Source organism: Struthio camelus, chromosome 2 (genome assembly GCF_040807025.1).
Source record: "Struthio camelus isolate bStrCam1 chromosome 2, bStrCam1.hap1, whole genome shotgun sequence".
Classification (NCBI taxonomy): domain Eukaryota; kingdom Metazoa; phylum Chordata; class Aves; order Struthioniformes; family Struthionidae; genus Struthio; species Struthio camelus.
This window is the reverse complement of record NC_090943.1, coordinates 121053736-121070156: the sequence shown is the minus strand read 5'-3', so window position 1 is coordinate 121070156 and position 16421 is coordinate 121053736. Positions and strand designations below refer to the sequence as shown.

Below are 16421 nucleotides of genomic sequence, written 5' to 3'. Positions count from 1 at the left end.
AGGGGAGCTGCGTGGAGATGGCCGCCAGGGGTGCCCAGGGACCTTGGCTGGTGATGCCCAAGACCGGTAACTGTGAGCAGCGGCACCGCGGGATCCGACAGGACGTTGTGCCTGACCTTCCCGGACCAGCAGCGATCTCCTCGCTGGGAAGGGAAGGCGAGACCTCGTGAACAAATTTGTCAGCTCAGCGCATAAATATCATTGATTTGGGTAAGGTTTAACATGGTAAAGGAGTTCCAGCCCCTGGTCCTCAATGCTCCTGAAATTTTTTTGGTGGGAAACTGGAGCCTGGGGCTTCTCCTTTTAGTTTGCTCGCAGGTTATAACAAGAGTTATTGGTAATACTGCCCTTGGCTTATTAATAAGCAGCTTTATGTCCCAGAGGAAGACAAAACCAAAAACATTTGACGCATACAGATGAGAGAACTAAATAATTTCAGTTACTGTCCGTGGTGGAAAAGAGTCTGGGTTTTTTCAATTTTTAAAAAAAATTTATTTATTTTTTTAGAAAAGGAAAAAAAACTCTGCATGGTAGAGTGTATGGTATATCATCTCAAAACATAACAAGTGATATGGAATGGATTACTTCCCAAACTATTTAAAGTTGAACCTAAAATCATTTGTAAATCAATGCTCATTACCATGTAAGACAAAGGCAAACAATCAACGTTTTTTTTTTTTGTTTGTTTGTTTGGTACGGATTTCCTCGATCACTTCAGCCTGAATTTTCCCAGGGTTGGGGAGAAAAGGGGGGCAAATACTGCCCATTGTCCTAACCATAATTGTACTGACCAAGCTTTGTGCTTTGACATTTAGCATCGTATGGCTTTATATATGTTCCTAAGTGAACAGTGCAACATCATCGCCATCATAAGTGTTTATTCCACATTCAAACTGTAACTGAACATGACTCCAAAACCCTTCCCTGCTCCCAAAACAACAACAACAACAACAAAAAGCGCAAAGTCTCCAGCAATCAGATTTCATCCCAGAAATCTGTGTAAACTGTAGATCAGGGTTGGGTAGCAGCACAGAAGACAAAGACGTGACAGCATGATTCAATAGCGTCTCTAAAGACTACTGTAAGACTGTCATTCTTTAGTCTGTATCTTGCAATCACAATTTGCTTTTTCCCTGCAGTACTATAAAGCAACAGTAAAATCAGACTCAAAAAGCAAAAGGTAGAAGCCTTTACGGAAAGGTAAAGCTTCCATTTAGCTTTAATATGGTCACTATTAGGAACAGAACTCTGTGATTAGGCGCAAATCTTGAACGTATATACATGATTTTGGTGAAAAGGGATGCAGCCAAGGATGGAGGGCCTCTCATCACACCTGCCAGATGTTTTGGTTTGTAAGCCAGGCTGCTACACTGCCGTTTTGGACTGAATAAACAGGCTAGAGAGGATCTGTATGAATTAAGCGCTCTGCAGGCTCTCGTCTTTTCTGTTCCTCGGCTGCTCCTGGGCCCCCGGCCCCTCTCCGCTGCCGGACGAGTGTCCAGTGCAGCCTTTGGGGGGGGGGGGGGGATTTCTCTTTGTCCCCTCTTCCCCAGTCCTGGTGGAAGGTATCTAATTAATAATTAGATAAGGAGGAATAATATCTGTAAGCAAGTATAGTGAACCTCCCCCTTAGAATTGAGAGAGAGCAATAGCGTCAAACAAACTCCCATTTGTCCTGGTGTGTTTTACGTAACCTTTCCAGAGCCTATAGAGCAATCATACCCAGGCATTTTTCATACTAGAATTTAAAGGCGTTGAAGCTGGTAAAGAAACTGGATGTTTCCTGGCCTAACTGAAGGAAATCATAAAACCGATTAAAGTATAAGCGAAAGAAAGTAAGCATTAGTGTGTTTACATCCTCTGCTATGTCCTGCTTCTCTACCTTCTGCTCCATCCTCCAAGCAAGCGCTCCCAAACTGAGAGAGGTAAAGCTGCAGCTGAAACCTCATGGCTGAGGTTTTTTTTTTTTTTTTGGTAATACCATAAATGTGAGGAATTTAGTGGATCTGTGTGGGGCATGTTCAGGACAAGGCTTGTTCAGTGAATCAGCAAAGGAGAAGACTGGACATGGTGTAATCTCACAGAGGAAAACCAATTTAATAGTGTCCTGAAGCATGGCGCTAGCTTAGTGTATATAGCATCAGAGAGTTTGGATGAAAGTCTCCAGCCTTTCTGGGTGTCCAGTCACAACCATGGAAGCTGCAGGAAGTTTACTGTAAAACTCCAGTATTGAAATGTCTGAAGAAACTGGACCTTTAACTTAAATGGTCACTGATTTTAAGTTTTGCACAGTCAATTCTAGCTAAAAAGAAAAGAAACAACAAAACTTTAAGAGTAGCTGATGTCCCTGCTGTTGGAGCCTTAAGACACCTGTTATACTGCTGAGCCCTACTCTTTTTTTTTTTTTTAATAAAACACTGTTTTAAGATGCAGCACAATAAATGTGCTTATTACGCACTCTAACATAGAGCACAGAAATACAACACTACAGAGTGCAAGTCTAACCATCTCCACAGTGGGAAAAGTGCGAAGGTTAAAAATATGCATGTGGCTTAACACAAGACATTTTTTAAAAAACATGACATGGAAATCTCGTACTAATGCTTTCATCTTTATCACAAAATGAGTGAAAACTTATGGTCAGTTGCTGATTCTTCTCTTGTAGTAGTAGTGTAACCCTTTCAAAGGTAAAATGTTGGAAAGATCAGAGAATTAAAAAAAAAAAAGTGTCCAAAAAATGATCCCATTTACCACTTTTCCAGTAGTTAGGTTTTTCAAGAGGTAAACACATAAGGTCACCTTGCTCTTCACCATCAGTAAGTGATACACTCTGAAACTGCGAAGCCAGCCACCTGGCCTGAGATCAGTTCAGCGTCACACGCGCGCGCGCACACACACATACACACACAAACACCCCACAGGAAAAAGTGCACTTTCAATTGCTGATACAAAAATAGATTGGCACATTCTTTTTGACACAGTGAAGATATCCTCTTTAAAAGCTTTTTCACAACGTTAAGAAGTCCTTTTGTAAGAGTCGCAGCAGGTCGGTAGAAAAAGCACTAGGAGAATGCGCTCAAGTGGGCTTTCTTTTGGGGTTTGTGTGATGGAGAGAGGGGTGGTAATGGAGACTGCCCTTCAAATTTTTGTATGTCTGATTCAGGTAACTAACTTGTACATCCATAGTCCCCACGGGTAGGGTCAGTTGCCACCCAGTTTCAGCAAACGTTAACCATTAACCAACGTGTCGGTCCTCACCTGCTTTGAGAAAATAACAATACGTAAATTTGCCAAAGCTGAGAGTCTTAAGTCAACGCAGGGTTTCCTATATGTTGCTGGAAAAACTGTTTTAGAGAGAGAGAGAGAGAGAGAGAGAGAGATAAGTGTTACAAGTCTGCTTTTGCATTTCCAGTAGTAACTGCAGCTCCCCAGAGCTAAGTGGAAACAGTCCGGCGCCCCTTCCCAGAAGGGCAGCCAGTGCTAGGAGTTCTGGATCAAACGTCTGTAGTGCGGCATCACTTCGTGCTCAGGCAGGTGGAGCGCAAACTCCAAGGCCACCAGCACCGGGAATTCGAAGGCGATCAGCTCGCGCCGGTTCAGTCGGAACTTCTCTTCCAGTTTCTGTAACAACAACCAAGTGAAAAATGTCTCTGTGAATGACTCTCTGTTTCTTGCAGCGGACGTTATTCAAGACATTTAAATAAGAGCGGTGCTGCTCTCGTTAAACTTCTGCCTTGCTCAATTTGCACGGCTCTAGATTTAGAAAACTAGCGTTATGGCTTTCTCCTCCTATCTCTGAATGAGCCTTTCTAGACAGGCAAAAAACTGGCATCAGTGCTGGCATACTCGGCTTCTTATTTAGATGATCTAAAGCCTGATCATCCTGATGCTCCTTCCTTACTACCACTTTGCTCAGCAGGATGCTTCTCTTTTAAACTGATCTGAATGTGCCAAGTGGCAACTTATGACTGCATAATGCTATGTTGCTTTGTATTCCTCCTTCTCTTTATGGGGCAGTACGTGATAAACTACTGGGATAAATCGGACCAACTGATTTCTTACCGGGAAGGTGGTTTACAAAGTTCAGCTGGACATGCTATTTCTGATATTTTACTCATTCCATTTCTAGCAGATATAGCTTTTAATGATAATAGCGCTTATCCATGCAGGAAGAGGACATGCCTAGCTTCATGCAAACATTGAGAGCACTTGTGTAGTGGAATACATGCATCTTACAAGTGCCTAGAAAATTCATACTCCGCTTGTAATCATAAATTTTATTTTCCACGTTCGAACGTGTTAGAACGTCCTATTGGGGAAATTAGTTCCACTACAATTAGGTTTATTTGATCTTACGGATACCTCAGAGGCAAGAAGTGTCATCTGCAACAATCGTAAGAACAATCAGTAAAAGAAACTCTGCTATCTGCAAGGGGAGAGGAGATGGGTTTCCTAGTTGACTTTCCGCGGTAACTTACTAAACCTCTCATCTGTTCTGCTGTTTTCACTGGATGTGGATGCCAGAAGAAGGCAGCCAGCTGCACAGGGATTTCCCCCCCCAACCTAGGTCTTCTTATCACCTCTCTGGCTTGCTGCTGCTTTGCCCACTGGATCTAACGAAAAGCTCAGAGTGCCTTAAGGAAGGACCAATGGGGGTAGCAAGAGAGGCCAGCTCTTCAACTCCCACTCCTTTAATTTTTTTCCTGGTTATGTGGAGGACATTCTAACAAACTGACTGCCGAAGCAGTTCTGTGACTGTGGAATAAGGGTATGACTCCAGTTTGGCTCCCCAACCAAGTTCTCGTGTCTCTCGAACTAAGCAGAATTTGGCTGTAGCCAAGCACCAAACTGCCCATACGATTTTCTGTAGAGTTATATGAGACTGACGTTTTAGTGCTTGCAACAGGGTTAGGGAATGACATTCCCCTCCCTCTGTTAACCCTTTAACATGAAGAAGGTAGAAGGCCAAACACCCTGCTCCACAGGACACAAGTTGAGGTGACGTGTTCTCATGGGAAGCAATGCCTTATGCCGAAAAGCTTATCCTGATGAATGAAATCCAAACCTGGTAGCCTATTACACTGCTTCCTAAATTAATATCTGCATTTACCTTTCAAAGGAGAGTCCTTAATGGCTCTTGAAAATATAATTAAAAGTAAAGTGAATGCCCTGAAGGTTAACTTTTGACTTGTAGTGCGTAAGACAGTATCTGACCCCAGGCTGTTCAATCTCATCAAGCAAGCTTCTCACTCCTCTGCAGAGACTGGTCACTACTACTTCTACATAAATGTATAATAAAGGAAGGAAGTTAGCTGACTGAAGAGCTGGAAACCTAGAGGAGAGCCAAGACCAGCCTGTCTTGACTGTGCACAGCCTGTGGAAGAAATGCTGGAAGCCTAGGTATACGTACATCTATAAGATGCTTGACTTCATGTTTTCTGAGGTCGCTGCCAATTTTGGCTGCTAAGAGAACACAGGCTCCAGCACAAAGCTTTCTGTTTTGCTTGTTCAGCTTGCCCTTGAGCGCGAGCTTCTCGAAGTACACAAAGGCCATGGCCACTGTGGGCTCTTCGAACCCGCACTCTTCTTGAGCAAGCTTGCGCATTTCTCTCTTCAAGCTGTGTAAAGAGACCAGACAAGCACGCTGTGAGTTGCATGTTAAAGCATTTCTCATTTCACCATAACAGTTGTTCTTTCAGCAATCGCTGCTTAGTCAAATGGAGGGGTAAAGAAAAATGTCATTTATTGGGCAACTCCCCTTATACTCCATCTTGGGGATTACTTTTCGACCTCACCCTCATCCCTAATAAATCCTTGTAACAAACTAGAGAAGTAACTAAGAAAAAGCTTTGACGCTTTTAATAAAAATACTTCATCGGAAGCTACATATAATTTATTTAGTAACACCAACTTCATTGCTTGTGAGCTATATGCAGCTTTACTGTTGGTTATGTTTGTTCAAAATCAATTAACAATCCCTCAGCGTACTGCTGAATTCTCTACTTACTGAACAACGTGGATCACTATCCTTCTGAACACCTCCAGCTGAGGAGTCAAATGAAGTCATTATTGCTTCAGCGAAGCAAAATATCTAGCCTGCTACACAGGAAACAGTGAGGAAATATTACCCCTTTGCTGTGAAGCTGACCACTTATTTTGCTTCTGGCAATGCTCTCTGAACAAGGCAAAAAAAATCCAAGATCCAAATCTTTCCTCGTGGTCTTTTAAAGCTAAGTACCATGAGCTCAGAGACTTTTTTGCGTTATTTTCTGGGTCTTATAGTATAGCGCACACCCAGTTTGTAGCCTCACCCCCTCAGACATTGTGTTTTACACCTGACTGATGCGTGGTTGAACACATTCCCCTGTTTTGTTTCCTCAGGCCACTAACCACAGCAATAATGACTTATTCAGCACCTCCCAGGTGACTGTTCCTGGAAAACCGATCGATACCGCACTTCTCTTCACGTACAACAACTGTACTGAAACGTCAGGTAGCTGCATCCTATTGCAGCCGTACCAAGCTTAGCGACGTACCTTCGTATTTTACTGAGAGTTAACTTGATGTGAGGGAACTTCTCCTTAAAGGTCTCATTCATGTCCTTCTTGAGATCTGATGGCTTCACATAGTCAATGACTGTGGTCTGTAACAGATCAGCCAAGAGAAAATGATTCCTGCAGTCTGTAACCAACACGATGATTACTCAGTACCACCCTCCCCCGCTGAAAAGTAAGGAATACCAAACAAGCGTTGGTCCTAATGTTTTCTGACAGGGGAAAAATTAAGTCTGAATTAAGGTAACGATTTGCTTGTGACTGCTCTGTCAGGACAAGTGACCTGAAATCTGGAAAGACCATTCAGCACAAGCCCCAAACACCATGTGCCTTATGAGAAGCCTTCCAGATATGAATGAGTTTAAGCTAAGTGTGGGTGGATAAAACCTAGCTAACAATTCTGGTGAAACCAAAACAAGTCACTACAGTAATTGATTTGATGACCAGATTTTGTGTGTTTTTCTCTAGGCATTTCTGAAGCATATTGCCAGTTCCTTTCAAACTGATTAAGGGAACCTCTGGTACAAATTCTTGAGTCCTAACATCGTACATTTGTAATAAAATGGGCACTGAGCGCAAATGGTGGGTATTTCAATACAATGCAAGATATTAACACTGTCATAACTTACATAAGTGGATGGAAATATTGCATTAGGACAACGTTCTGTGTGTATCTATCTTCTTTACATTAAGATTCCTACTCCTTTCTGTCACAACTTGAAAACATTTCCCTAAATGTAAGATGGCCCTCCTGACCAATATTGCAATACTACTACGTGTGTGTGTGTGGGGGGGTGGGTGTGTGTAGCACTATTCCTAATCCTTCAGCCTCCATTCAGGAAGCACTTTTCCAAAATCCTGTCACCACTCAGCCAGCAAAAACCTATCAGCCAAACAGCAAATAAACCCTCATTCTGGGAATGTGCCAATTTTCCTCCTGTGGCTGTTTCACTGCTTGGACAGAAGCAGAAAAGACCGCCGACTTGTGCAGCCCGGAGACAACCTGGTTGCGAGGCACTGAGCTCCCAGCCAGCTTCAAGTGTGGACGGAGGAGAGCAGTCTGCAGTGCAATGGGCTTTTACCTCCTGGTACTATACGCGCATCCTATGGTGCCAAATCCTAGCAAACAGCTGGTGGGTATGTCCCATATGGATTATATATTCTGCATTCTCCTTGCAGTAAATTCTAATTTCTGTTTACGATGAACCTGTATTACGGCAAACGGCCATTGCTCTCAACGGAAAGAGGTGCGAAACACTTGCTACATGTTATGCCTTTTCACAAGATTACAGAATCACAGAATCACAGAATCGTTTAGGTTGGAAGGGACCTCTGGAGATCATCTCGTCCAACCTCCCTGCTCAAGCAGGGTCACCTAGAGCATATTGCCCAGGATCACATCCAGACGGGTTTTGAATATCTCCAGCGAAGGAGACTCCACCACCCCTCTGGGCAACCTGTTCCAATGCTCTGTCACCCTCACAGTGAAGAAGTTTTTTCTCAGGTTCAGATGGAACTTCCTGTGGTTCAGTTTCTGCCCATTGCCTCTTGTCCTGTTGCTGGGCACCACGGAGAAGAGGCTGGCCTCATCCTCTTGACACTCCCCCTTCAGATACTTGTACACGTTGATGAGATCCCCTCTCAATCTTCTCTTCTCCAGGCTGAACAGGCCCAGCTCCCTCAGCCTTTCTTCAGAGGAGAGATGCTCCAGCCCTCTAATCATCTTGGTAGCCCTCCGCTGGACTCTCTCCAGGAGTGCCATGTCTCTCTTGTACTGGGGAGCCCAGAACTGGACACAGTACTCCAGGTGAGGCCTCACCAGGGCTGAATAGAGGGGCAGGATCACCTCCCTCGACCTGCTGGCAACACTCTGCCTAATGCACCCTAGGATCCCATTGGCCTTCTTGGCCACAAGGGCACACTGCTGGCTCATGCTTAACTTCTTGTCCACCAGCACTCCCAGGTCCTTCTCGGCAGAGCTACTTTCCAACAGGTCAGTCCCCAGCCTGTACTGGTGCATGGGATTATTCCTGCCTAGGTGCAGGACCTTGCACTTGCCTTTGTTGAACTTCATGAGGTTCCTCTCCGCCCACCTCTCCAGCCTGTCCAGGTCCCTCTGAATGGCAGCACAGTCTTCTGGTGTGTCAGCCACTCCCCCCAGTTTAGTATCATCAGCAAACTTGCTGAGGGTGCACTCTGTCCCTTCCTCCAGGTCATTGATGAATATATTGAACAAGACTGGACCCAGGACTGACCCCTGGGGGACACCACTAGCCACAGGCCTCCAACTTGACTCTGCGCCATTCACCACAACCCTCTGAGCTCGGCCATCCAGCCAGTTCTCAAGCCACCTCACCGTCCACTCATCTAGCCCACACTTCCTGAGCTTACCTAGGAGGATGTGATGGGAGACAGTGTCAAAAGCCTTGCTGAAGTCCAGAAAGACAACATCCACTGCTCTGCCCTCATCTACCCAGCCAGTCATTCTGTCATAGAAGGCTATCAGATTGGTCAAGCATGATTTCCCTTTGGTGAATCCATGCTGACTACTCCTGATCACCTTCTTGTCCTCCAGATGCTTAGTGATGACCTCCAGGATGAGCTGTTCCATCACCTTTCCCGGGATGGAGGTGAGGCTGACAGGCCTGTAGTTTCCTGGCTCCTCCTTCTTGCCCTTTTGGAAGACTGGCGTGACATTGGCTTTCTTCCAGTCCTCAGGCACCTCTCCTGATCTCCAGGACCTTTCAAAGATGATGGAGAGAGGCCTAGCGATAACATCCGCCAGCTCCCTCAGCACTCGTGGGTGCATCCCATCGGGGCCCATGGATTTGTGGATGTCAAGTTTGGACAAAAGATCTCTAACCCGATCCTCCTCAACCAAGGGAGAGTCTTCCTTTCTCCAGCCTTCCTCTCTTGTCTCCAAGGTCTGGAATTCCTCAGGACTGGCCTTAGCAGTGAAGACAGAAGCAAAGAAGGCATTCAATAACTCTGCCTTCTCTGTATCCTTTGTCACCAGGGCACCCGCCCCTTTCAGCAGCGGGCCCACGTTTTCCCTAGTCTTCCTTTTGCTATTGATGTATTTGAAGAAGGCCTTCTTGTTGTCCTTGACATCCCTTGCCAGATTTAATTCCAACTGGGCCTTAGCCTTCCTTGTCGCATCCCTGCACGCTCTGACAACGTCCCTGTATTCCTCCCAAGTGGCCTGTCCCCTTTTCCACATTCTGTACACTTCCTTCTTCTGCTGGAGTTTGGCCAGGAGTTCCTTGCTCATCCATGCAGGTCTCCTGCCTGCTTTGCTGAACTTCTTCCTCAGAGGGATGCACCGATCTTGAGCCTGGAGGAAGTGACGCTTGAATATTAACCAGCTCTCTTGGACCCCTCTTCCTTCTAGGGCCCTACCCCAGGAGATTCCCCTAAGTAGGTCCCCGAAGAGGCCAAAGTCAGCTCTCCTGAAGTCCAGCGTTGCAATCCTACTCATTGCCCTGCTCCCTCCTCGCAGGATCCTGAACTCCACCATCTCATGGTCACTGCAGCCAAGGCTGCCCCCAACCTTCACATCTCCAACTAGACCTTCTTTGTTCGTTAGTACAAGGTCTAGCATTGCACCTCTCCTCGTTGGCGTCTCCACCACCTGGGTCAAGAAATTATCATCAATGCTCTGCAGGAACCTCTTTGACTGTTTGTGCCTAGCTGTGCTGTCTTCCCAACAGATGTCAGGGTGGTTGAAGTCTCCCATGAGAACCAGGGCCTGTGATCGTGAGGCTACTTCCAGCTGTCTGTAGAAGGCCTCATCGACGACTTCCTCCTGATCAGGTGGCCTGTAGTAGACCCCCACAACAGTGTCACCCATGTTAGCCTGCCCTTTAATCCTTACCCATAGGCTCTCAACTTGCTCTTCATCCACCCCGAGGCAGAGCTCCATACATTCTAGTTGCTCCCTCACATAAAGAGCAACTCCACCACCTCGCCTTCCTGGCCTGTCTTTCCTAAAAAGCACATAGCCATCCATGACAGCATCCCAGTCATGTGAACTATCCCACCATGTCTCTGTCACTGCAATGAGATCATGACCCTGCGACCGCACACAGATCTCTAACTCTTCCTGCTTATTCCCCATGCTGCGTGCATTGGTATACAGGCATTTGAGAGAGCCAGTCAAGCACACAGGCTTCCCAGAAGAGGTGCAAGAGGATCCTCCATAGCCATGTTGCATGCTGTCTCCCCTGGTTGTATGCACCCGCTGGAGGCATCCTGACTTGAACGGTGTTTTACTGACTCCCCTGCCACTATACCACTCCCCTTCCCCCATCTTGCCTAGTTTAAAGCCCTCCTTACCAGGCTGGCCAATCTGTTGGCAAAGACGCGCGTGCCCCGCTTGGTAAGGTGGATCCCGTCTCTCCCCATCAGCTGTTGATCTTCAAACAGGGTCCCATGGTCATAGAAACCAAAGCCCTCTTGCCAACACCAGCGGCGCAGCCAGCTGTTAACTTGGAAAACTCGTCTACTCCTCCTCCTGTCCTTTCCCCTCACAGGCAAGATTGAGGAGAAAACGACCTGGGCTCCCAGACCCTTCACCACCATTCCCAGAGCTCTGAAGTCCCGTTTGATGGTTTCCAGTTTGCCTTTCGTGTCATTAGCACCCACATGGAAGATCAGCAGAGGGTAGTAGTCCGACGCGTGGACAAGCCTTGGCAGTCTTTCCACGACATCTCTTATTCGAGCCCCTGGCAGGCAGCAAACCTCTCTGGACAAGAGATCAGGTCGGCAGATAGGTGCCTCTGTCCCCTGCAGCAGGCAGTCACCCACAACAATCACTCGCCGTTTCTTCCGGGGGTTCCTGCACGGCACAGGGTCTGCCAGGCCAGTTGCCTCCCTTGGAGCCATGCCCAGCTCCTCCTCGGCTTGGAGGGCGCTAAACTTGTTCTTCAAGGGTAACTCTTGAGGAGGAGCAAGAGCCTTTCTCTTTCTACGAGAGGTCACCAGCTTCCAGCCCTCTTCAACAGCGTCATGATGCACCTTTACACACGGTGCTGAGCCCTCTGACACCTCCGCTGCAGTCGGGGCAGGGGACTCCCGGAGCTGAACAATCTCCGAGAACGCCCTGTCAATCTCCCGCTCATCCTCTCGGATGCTACGCAGCCTACTAACCTCCTCCTGTAACTCCTTTATCTGGTGACGCAATTGGTCAACCACAGCACACCTCACACAGGAGAGCTGTCTGTCAGCCCAGGCCTCGCGGAGAGGCCCCAGGCACTCCCTGCAGCCTGACACCTGCAGAGCTGCATCTGCTGTCTGAGGGTCTGTCTGGGTTGAGGCCTCAGACACAGCCAATGCAGCACCTCCCGCAGCCACTGGGGAACGTGCTCTGCAGCGTGTCATGACCATGCCCGGGGAAGGACACACCACTGTGCAAAATGGAGAGATGCCTTCTTTGCCTTCTGGCGCCCTTCTGCGCGAACTGCTGCGCAAACTGCTGCGCAAACTGCTGCGTCTGTTCGCTGCCTCTGTTGGCTGCGCTCTGATCACTCAAGATTCACAAGATTGAGCCTCGCTGTGTTATATCCTCATGGGAATCTAAAACAGCCAAAAGGCCAGTGTGCGTATTCTTGCAGGGTTTTTTTTTTTTTTCCCCCATAATTAAAATAGTATATGGAAGGCTTTGGGGAGGAGAGACCGTAATGGCTTTGGACAACTGTTGTTAACCAGTCATGATGTTCTTGGCTGGATCAGAAAGGAGCCAGGAGAGGAGCAAAACACAATTAGTTTTTCTTGCACTTCTTCATTTAGAAGCTGTGATACTCAAGTAAGGGATAATTACACGAATTTAAAAGGAAGCACAGTATGCTCCCCCCCACCAATAGCACACAGCAGTACTTGAGGTAAATGGATGCTGTAAGGAAGAGGAAAAAGCAACTTCGTGCCACATGGCATGGTTCTGGTCATGCACACATTTTCAGTGGTGAGGGCTGTTCTGCTATCATCTGCCACGCAACGTGAGATCCATCATCTGTCCCGACAAAAAGCTCCCGCTACCTCCTGGCAGGCAATTCTGCGGGGCCTGTCCAGCCCAACAGTTGCTTTTCTTAGGTGAGACGGATGACCGCTTGCAAGCTCCCTCCGACGCAGTTATGTGTGAAGCACCAATCCAGACGTGACTCAGTAAAGCGGACAACTTCCTAAGGAAAGTCTGCCTAATTGTTAACTACAGCACGTGACGCTCTGCTGAAGGGCGGCACGTGAGTCGTGCCCGTTGGGGTGGCGCTCGCCCCTACCCCGAGAAGCATGTACCGGAGAGGCTCCCGCTCGCGGTGGGGGGACGGCGAGCGAGCCCGGCACCCGCGGGCTCATCCTGCGCCCCGGTGGCGCTATGGGCAGGGAGACCCCCCTCGCTTTACCTGACCCCCCCCCAACTGCCAAGGAGAGATTTGCCAATATTCATCTAACGTCTTTTTCAAGGGAAAAAAGGCCACTTGTCCTAAAGGAAAGCGCTCAGAAGCCTGAGAATAAGCAGGCAGCTTAAAACTGACAACGGTGACAAAGTGGGGTTATTTTGAAACGCAGAGATTTGTCGATTTTTGTCCGGTCGATAAGACTCTCCCCCCCCACCCCCTTAGCTGCCCCTTCCTGCTAGACAACAGCCTTTGCCACGTAAATCACAAGAACGAAAAGCGGGCGAAAGCTAGCGTTGTGCTGGTTTTGAGTCATGTAACAGGATAACAGCAGCATGTTTGCACACACCGCCTGCAAGGCAGCTGTCTCATCCTGTCAGTGCCACGCCGGATTGCTGAACTAACCGCCCTTCTTCTCCAGAAAAGGACCTGTGCAACTCCTTTGCCCCCTCCCCGCTCCCCTCCCTTGACTTTTCCGGTAGGTGCTGCAGAGCCCCGACTCGCCTCTGAGCGGGGGCATGTCGTTCCCCTGGCCCGGGGAGAGGCAGACGGCGAAAAAAAAAGAAAAAAGAAAAAAAAAGGAAAAAAGGGAAAAAAAAAGGAAAAAAAAAAGGAAAAAAGGGGAAAAAAAAAGGAAAAAGCAAGGTAAAAAAGAGTCTGTTGCCAGGTAATTTGACAGCACTGCAGAATTACGTTTGTTGGCTGAGCGACTCAGTTGCCTCTTCTGTTTCAGACAAGGCTTCCAGCGCCTTGCTTGCTGTAACACTGTGACTAAAGCAGAAAACCTAGGGGGGACCTAGGTAGAAAAGCAAGGTCCAAGGGTCTCCATCCGTCCGTCCGTCCAGCCTCCCGCCATCCTTCCCCGGAGCGGGGTAGCGCGGGAGCCTCCGTGCCCCGCGAATGCCTCAGCGCGGAGCACGGACCTGCTGCTTCCCCGGAGGAAGAAAAGCAGATGGAGCGCAGGAAAATCTTTGCGCGCGCGAGAAACCCACAAGGGCCAGGTGGGACCTCCCTGCCGGCATGGGAGCGCCGTGACCTAACCTCATCCTTTGCCTTCCTCTCGCCTGCTCAGCATCTACTTCTCTTTTCCCTTCTCTGTTTTAAATGGTTTCTTACTGCTCCTGAGCTGTCGGTGAGTCACGAAAGAAGCCGCCGCCTGGAGGAGAAGACAGCGGGGATTTTTTTTTCCTGCCTGGAATAATTCTGGTAGCACCTGTATAGGAGCACTGCTCCACACTGATGCTCCAAATTTTATGAAGGGTTTGCAAATATTTCCCGAAATGGAGCATAGCACTTTTCTACACCAAACATGCATTACTTTATTATATATGATGCTGTTTTCCACCCAGCAGGCGTCCTGCACCTCCGGAGCAGCCAGACACACGAGGAAGGCGCTGGGAACTACCAGCCGGCAGCTCTAATGCGCCGATCTCCAAAGTTTGTCACTGCTGTCATCCACAATGGGTCTGTCTTGTTTCTCACGGCTTATTTGCACAGAACGCATTTCACTTCAGTACTCAGAAGTACTCCTTGGCGAGCGCTGTTCGTGTTGTCTGTATACATACACAAAGCTGTGTATGTATTTTTTCCTTTGGCGATGGAAGTTGCAAGACAAATGGAAGCGTTGATATATGGTAGCTGGCAGATGCCTGGACGGCGTGAGGCATGCCGGGGCTGAAGTCTGTACTCGGCACGCTTCTCTTGCAGGGCTGGCAGTTTTGAACTTGGAGGTTAGTTTGTGTGTTATTCATAAGCATTTTCGAGCAGCTGCTTTCTCATAGGAAAGCTGTATATATAGTTTCATAAATAGGGGAGGAGGGAGGATGCCTGAAATGACTGGAAAGACTGGCAAGATGAAATATTGTTGAAAATAAATCCTACTTTGGCATGCTACCAGCAGAAGAGGATCTAGCTTTGGATGCCTCTATCTCCCTCCAAAGAAGGATGAATAAAATCAGTATGACAAAAGTGAACAAAATCAAAGTTCCACAGTAGGGTCTCTTCAGGTATCACTACCGTGGACATCTAATAAATCTACTCCACACAGAGCAGACAGACGGCTCGTATGTTTAACAGAAGCACAATGGTAAGTCACGAACTGCATAAGAAACGCAAAGAAGTCCATGGACTCTCCAGTGGTCTGTGCAATGCTGCCTGGCTACACCTGCGCAGCTGCAAACTGTCAGCAGCCTAATGCAGATGCTTATGGCTGACGATGCTGATGTACAGGAAATTTTCTGAGGGCAGAGGCTTAAAAGAATGAAACAAAATGGGAGCAATTCTCTCTTCAAAATGAAAAAAAAAAAAGGAAAAGGAAGACTAAAAGATGATGTTTCCATTGTTTGAAAATTATTAACATCTAATTCTAAATATTTAGAATTTCACAAGGAAATAATCTCAAAACTGCCTTTCTGGAATAAAGTGCCTGGAAGGATACCAGTTTATTTCATAGAGTTAACACGCTGAAATGCTTCTCAATTAATACATATGAGTCACTGTTACAAAATACGTGTACTGGAGACTCAGCCGGATACGGCATCAAATGCACACCGCGCAGGGTTTAAATGTGCGTATCTCCCACCGCTGGGATCCTCTGCTCTCTGCGACTCTCGGCTACGAGGTCAGCAGCTGATAAAAGAGCGACCTGGGGATGCTTAACTGACCGCTACGGAAGCAGCCCCAGGAAGGCGGTGAGGGCATCGGAGGCGTTCGCTGTACCGCAGGACTCCTGACCTTGATGCCCCTTGCGAAAGGCCCTAAGGGGCAGCGAGGGACTGAAGGCACTCGATCACCACGCAGGGTTTGGTTAGATTAAGTGCGCTGGGCTGCCAGCACTTCTCATTTTCAAACCACGCTGCAGCACCACTATTTCCTAACGCAGGCTGGCTGTGCTTGACGCTGGTGCTGCGCTTGGCAAGCGCGGCCCGCTCTAAGGGCGCTGCAGCCTTTTGCGACACGCTTTTTTATGAGTAAGTGGTGTACAGCTGTCAATGTATTTTGACATAATTAAACAAATACACTGAAATTGTCATTAGGCACCAAAACCAATTTTCAGGTGCATCTCTTGGGCATGGCTAGATGGATGATGCAGGGATGCTGCACTCAGACGCAGGACGCTACTGAACTGGGCTTTTTTCCTTTTTCTGCAAGTTTTGGTAGTACGTACCAGCCAGCTGAACATGCTCCCGTATCTTTATGCTACCAACAGAAACAGAGCTGTGTGAGCCAACCTGGTGTGTGCTGCAGAGTGAGCTTTCCCTTTCTGCGCAGAATGGATTTTGTCTCTGTTCACCAGAGCGCAAGGAGATCAGCCAGACAGCGAAGAGTTTGCATGTGCACAAGTTGACAGGAGAGTCTGGCAAAGAAGTTACTCTTCTGTCTGATAAATAAAGGGATTTCCTATTCCAGAGAGATTTAAGAATCTGCAAGAATTCCTATTTTAGCACTATCAGCCAGGAAGACATCTGTTAACCCTGAC

General features: G+C 47.6%; 1 protein-coding gene across 1 annotated transcript in view; it reads right to left on the bottom strand.

Moving 5' to 3' along the window:
• Window positions 1-486: 486 nt before the first annotated feature.
• The window catches only part of CABLES1 (Cdk5 and Abl enzyme substrate 1), a 77914-nt gene continuing 61979 nt past the window's right edge, over window positions 487-16421 (bottom strand). Inside the window, exons 8-10 of the mRNA XM_068932344.1 lie at window positions 6537-6643; window positions 5411-5618; window positions 487-3621 (exon numbers count right to left, since the gene is read on the bottom strand). Of these exons, the coding sequence (XP_068788445.1) occupies window positions 3481-3621; window positions 5411-5618; window positions 6537-6643 (456 nt within the window). The 3' untranslated portion in view covers window positions 487-3480. The remainder of the gene's footprint in view (window positions 3622-5410; window positions 5619-6536; window positions 6644-16421) is intronic.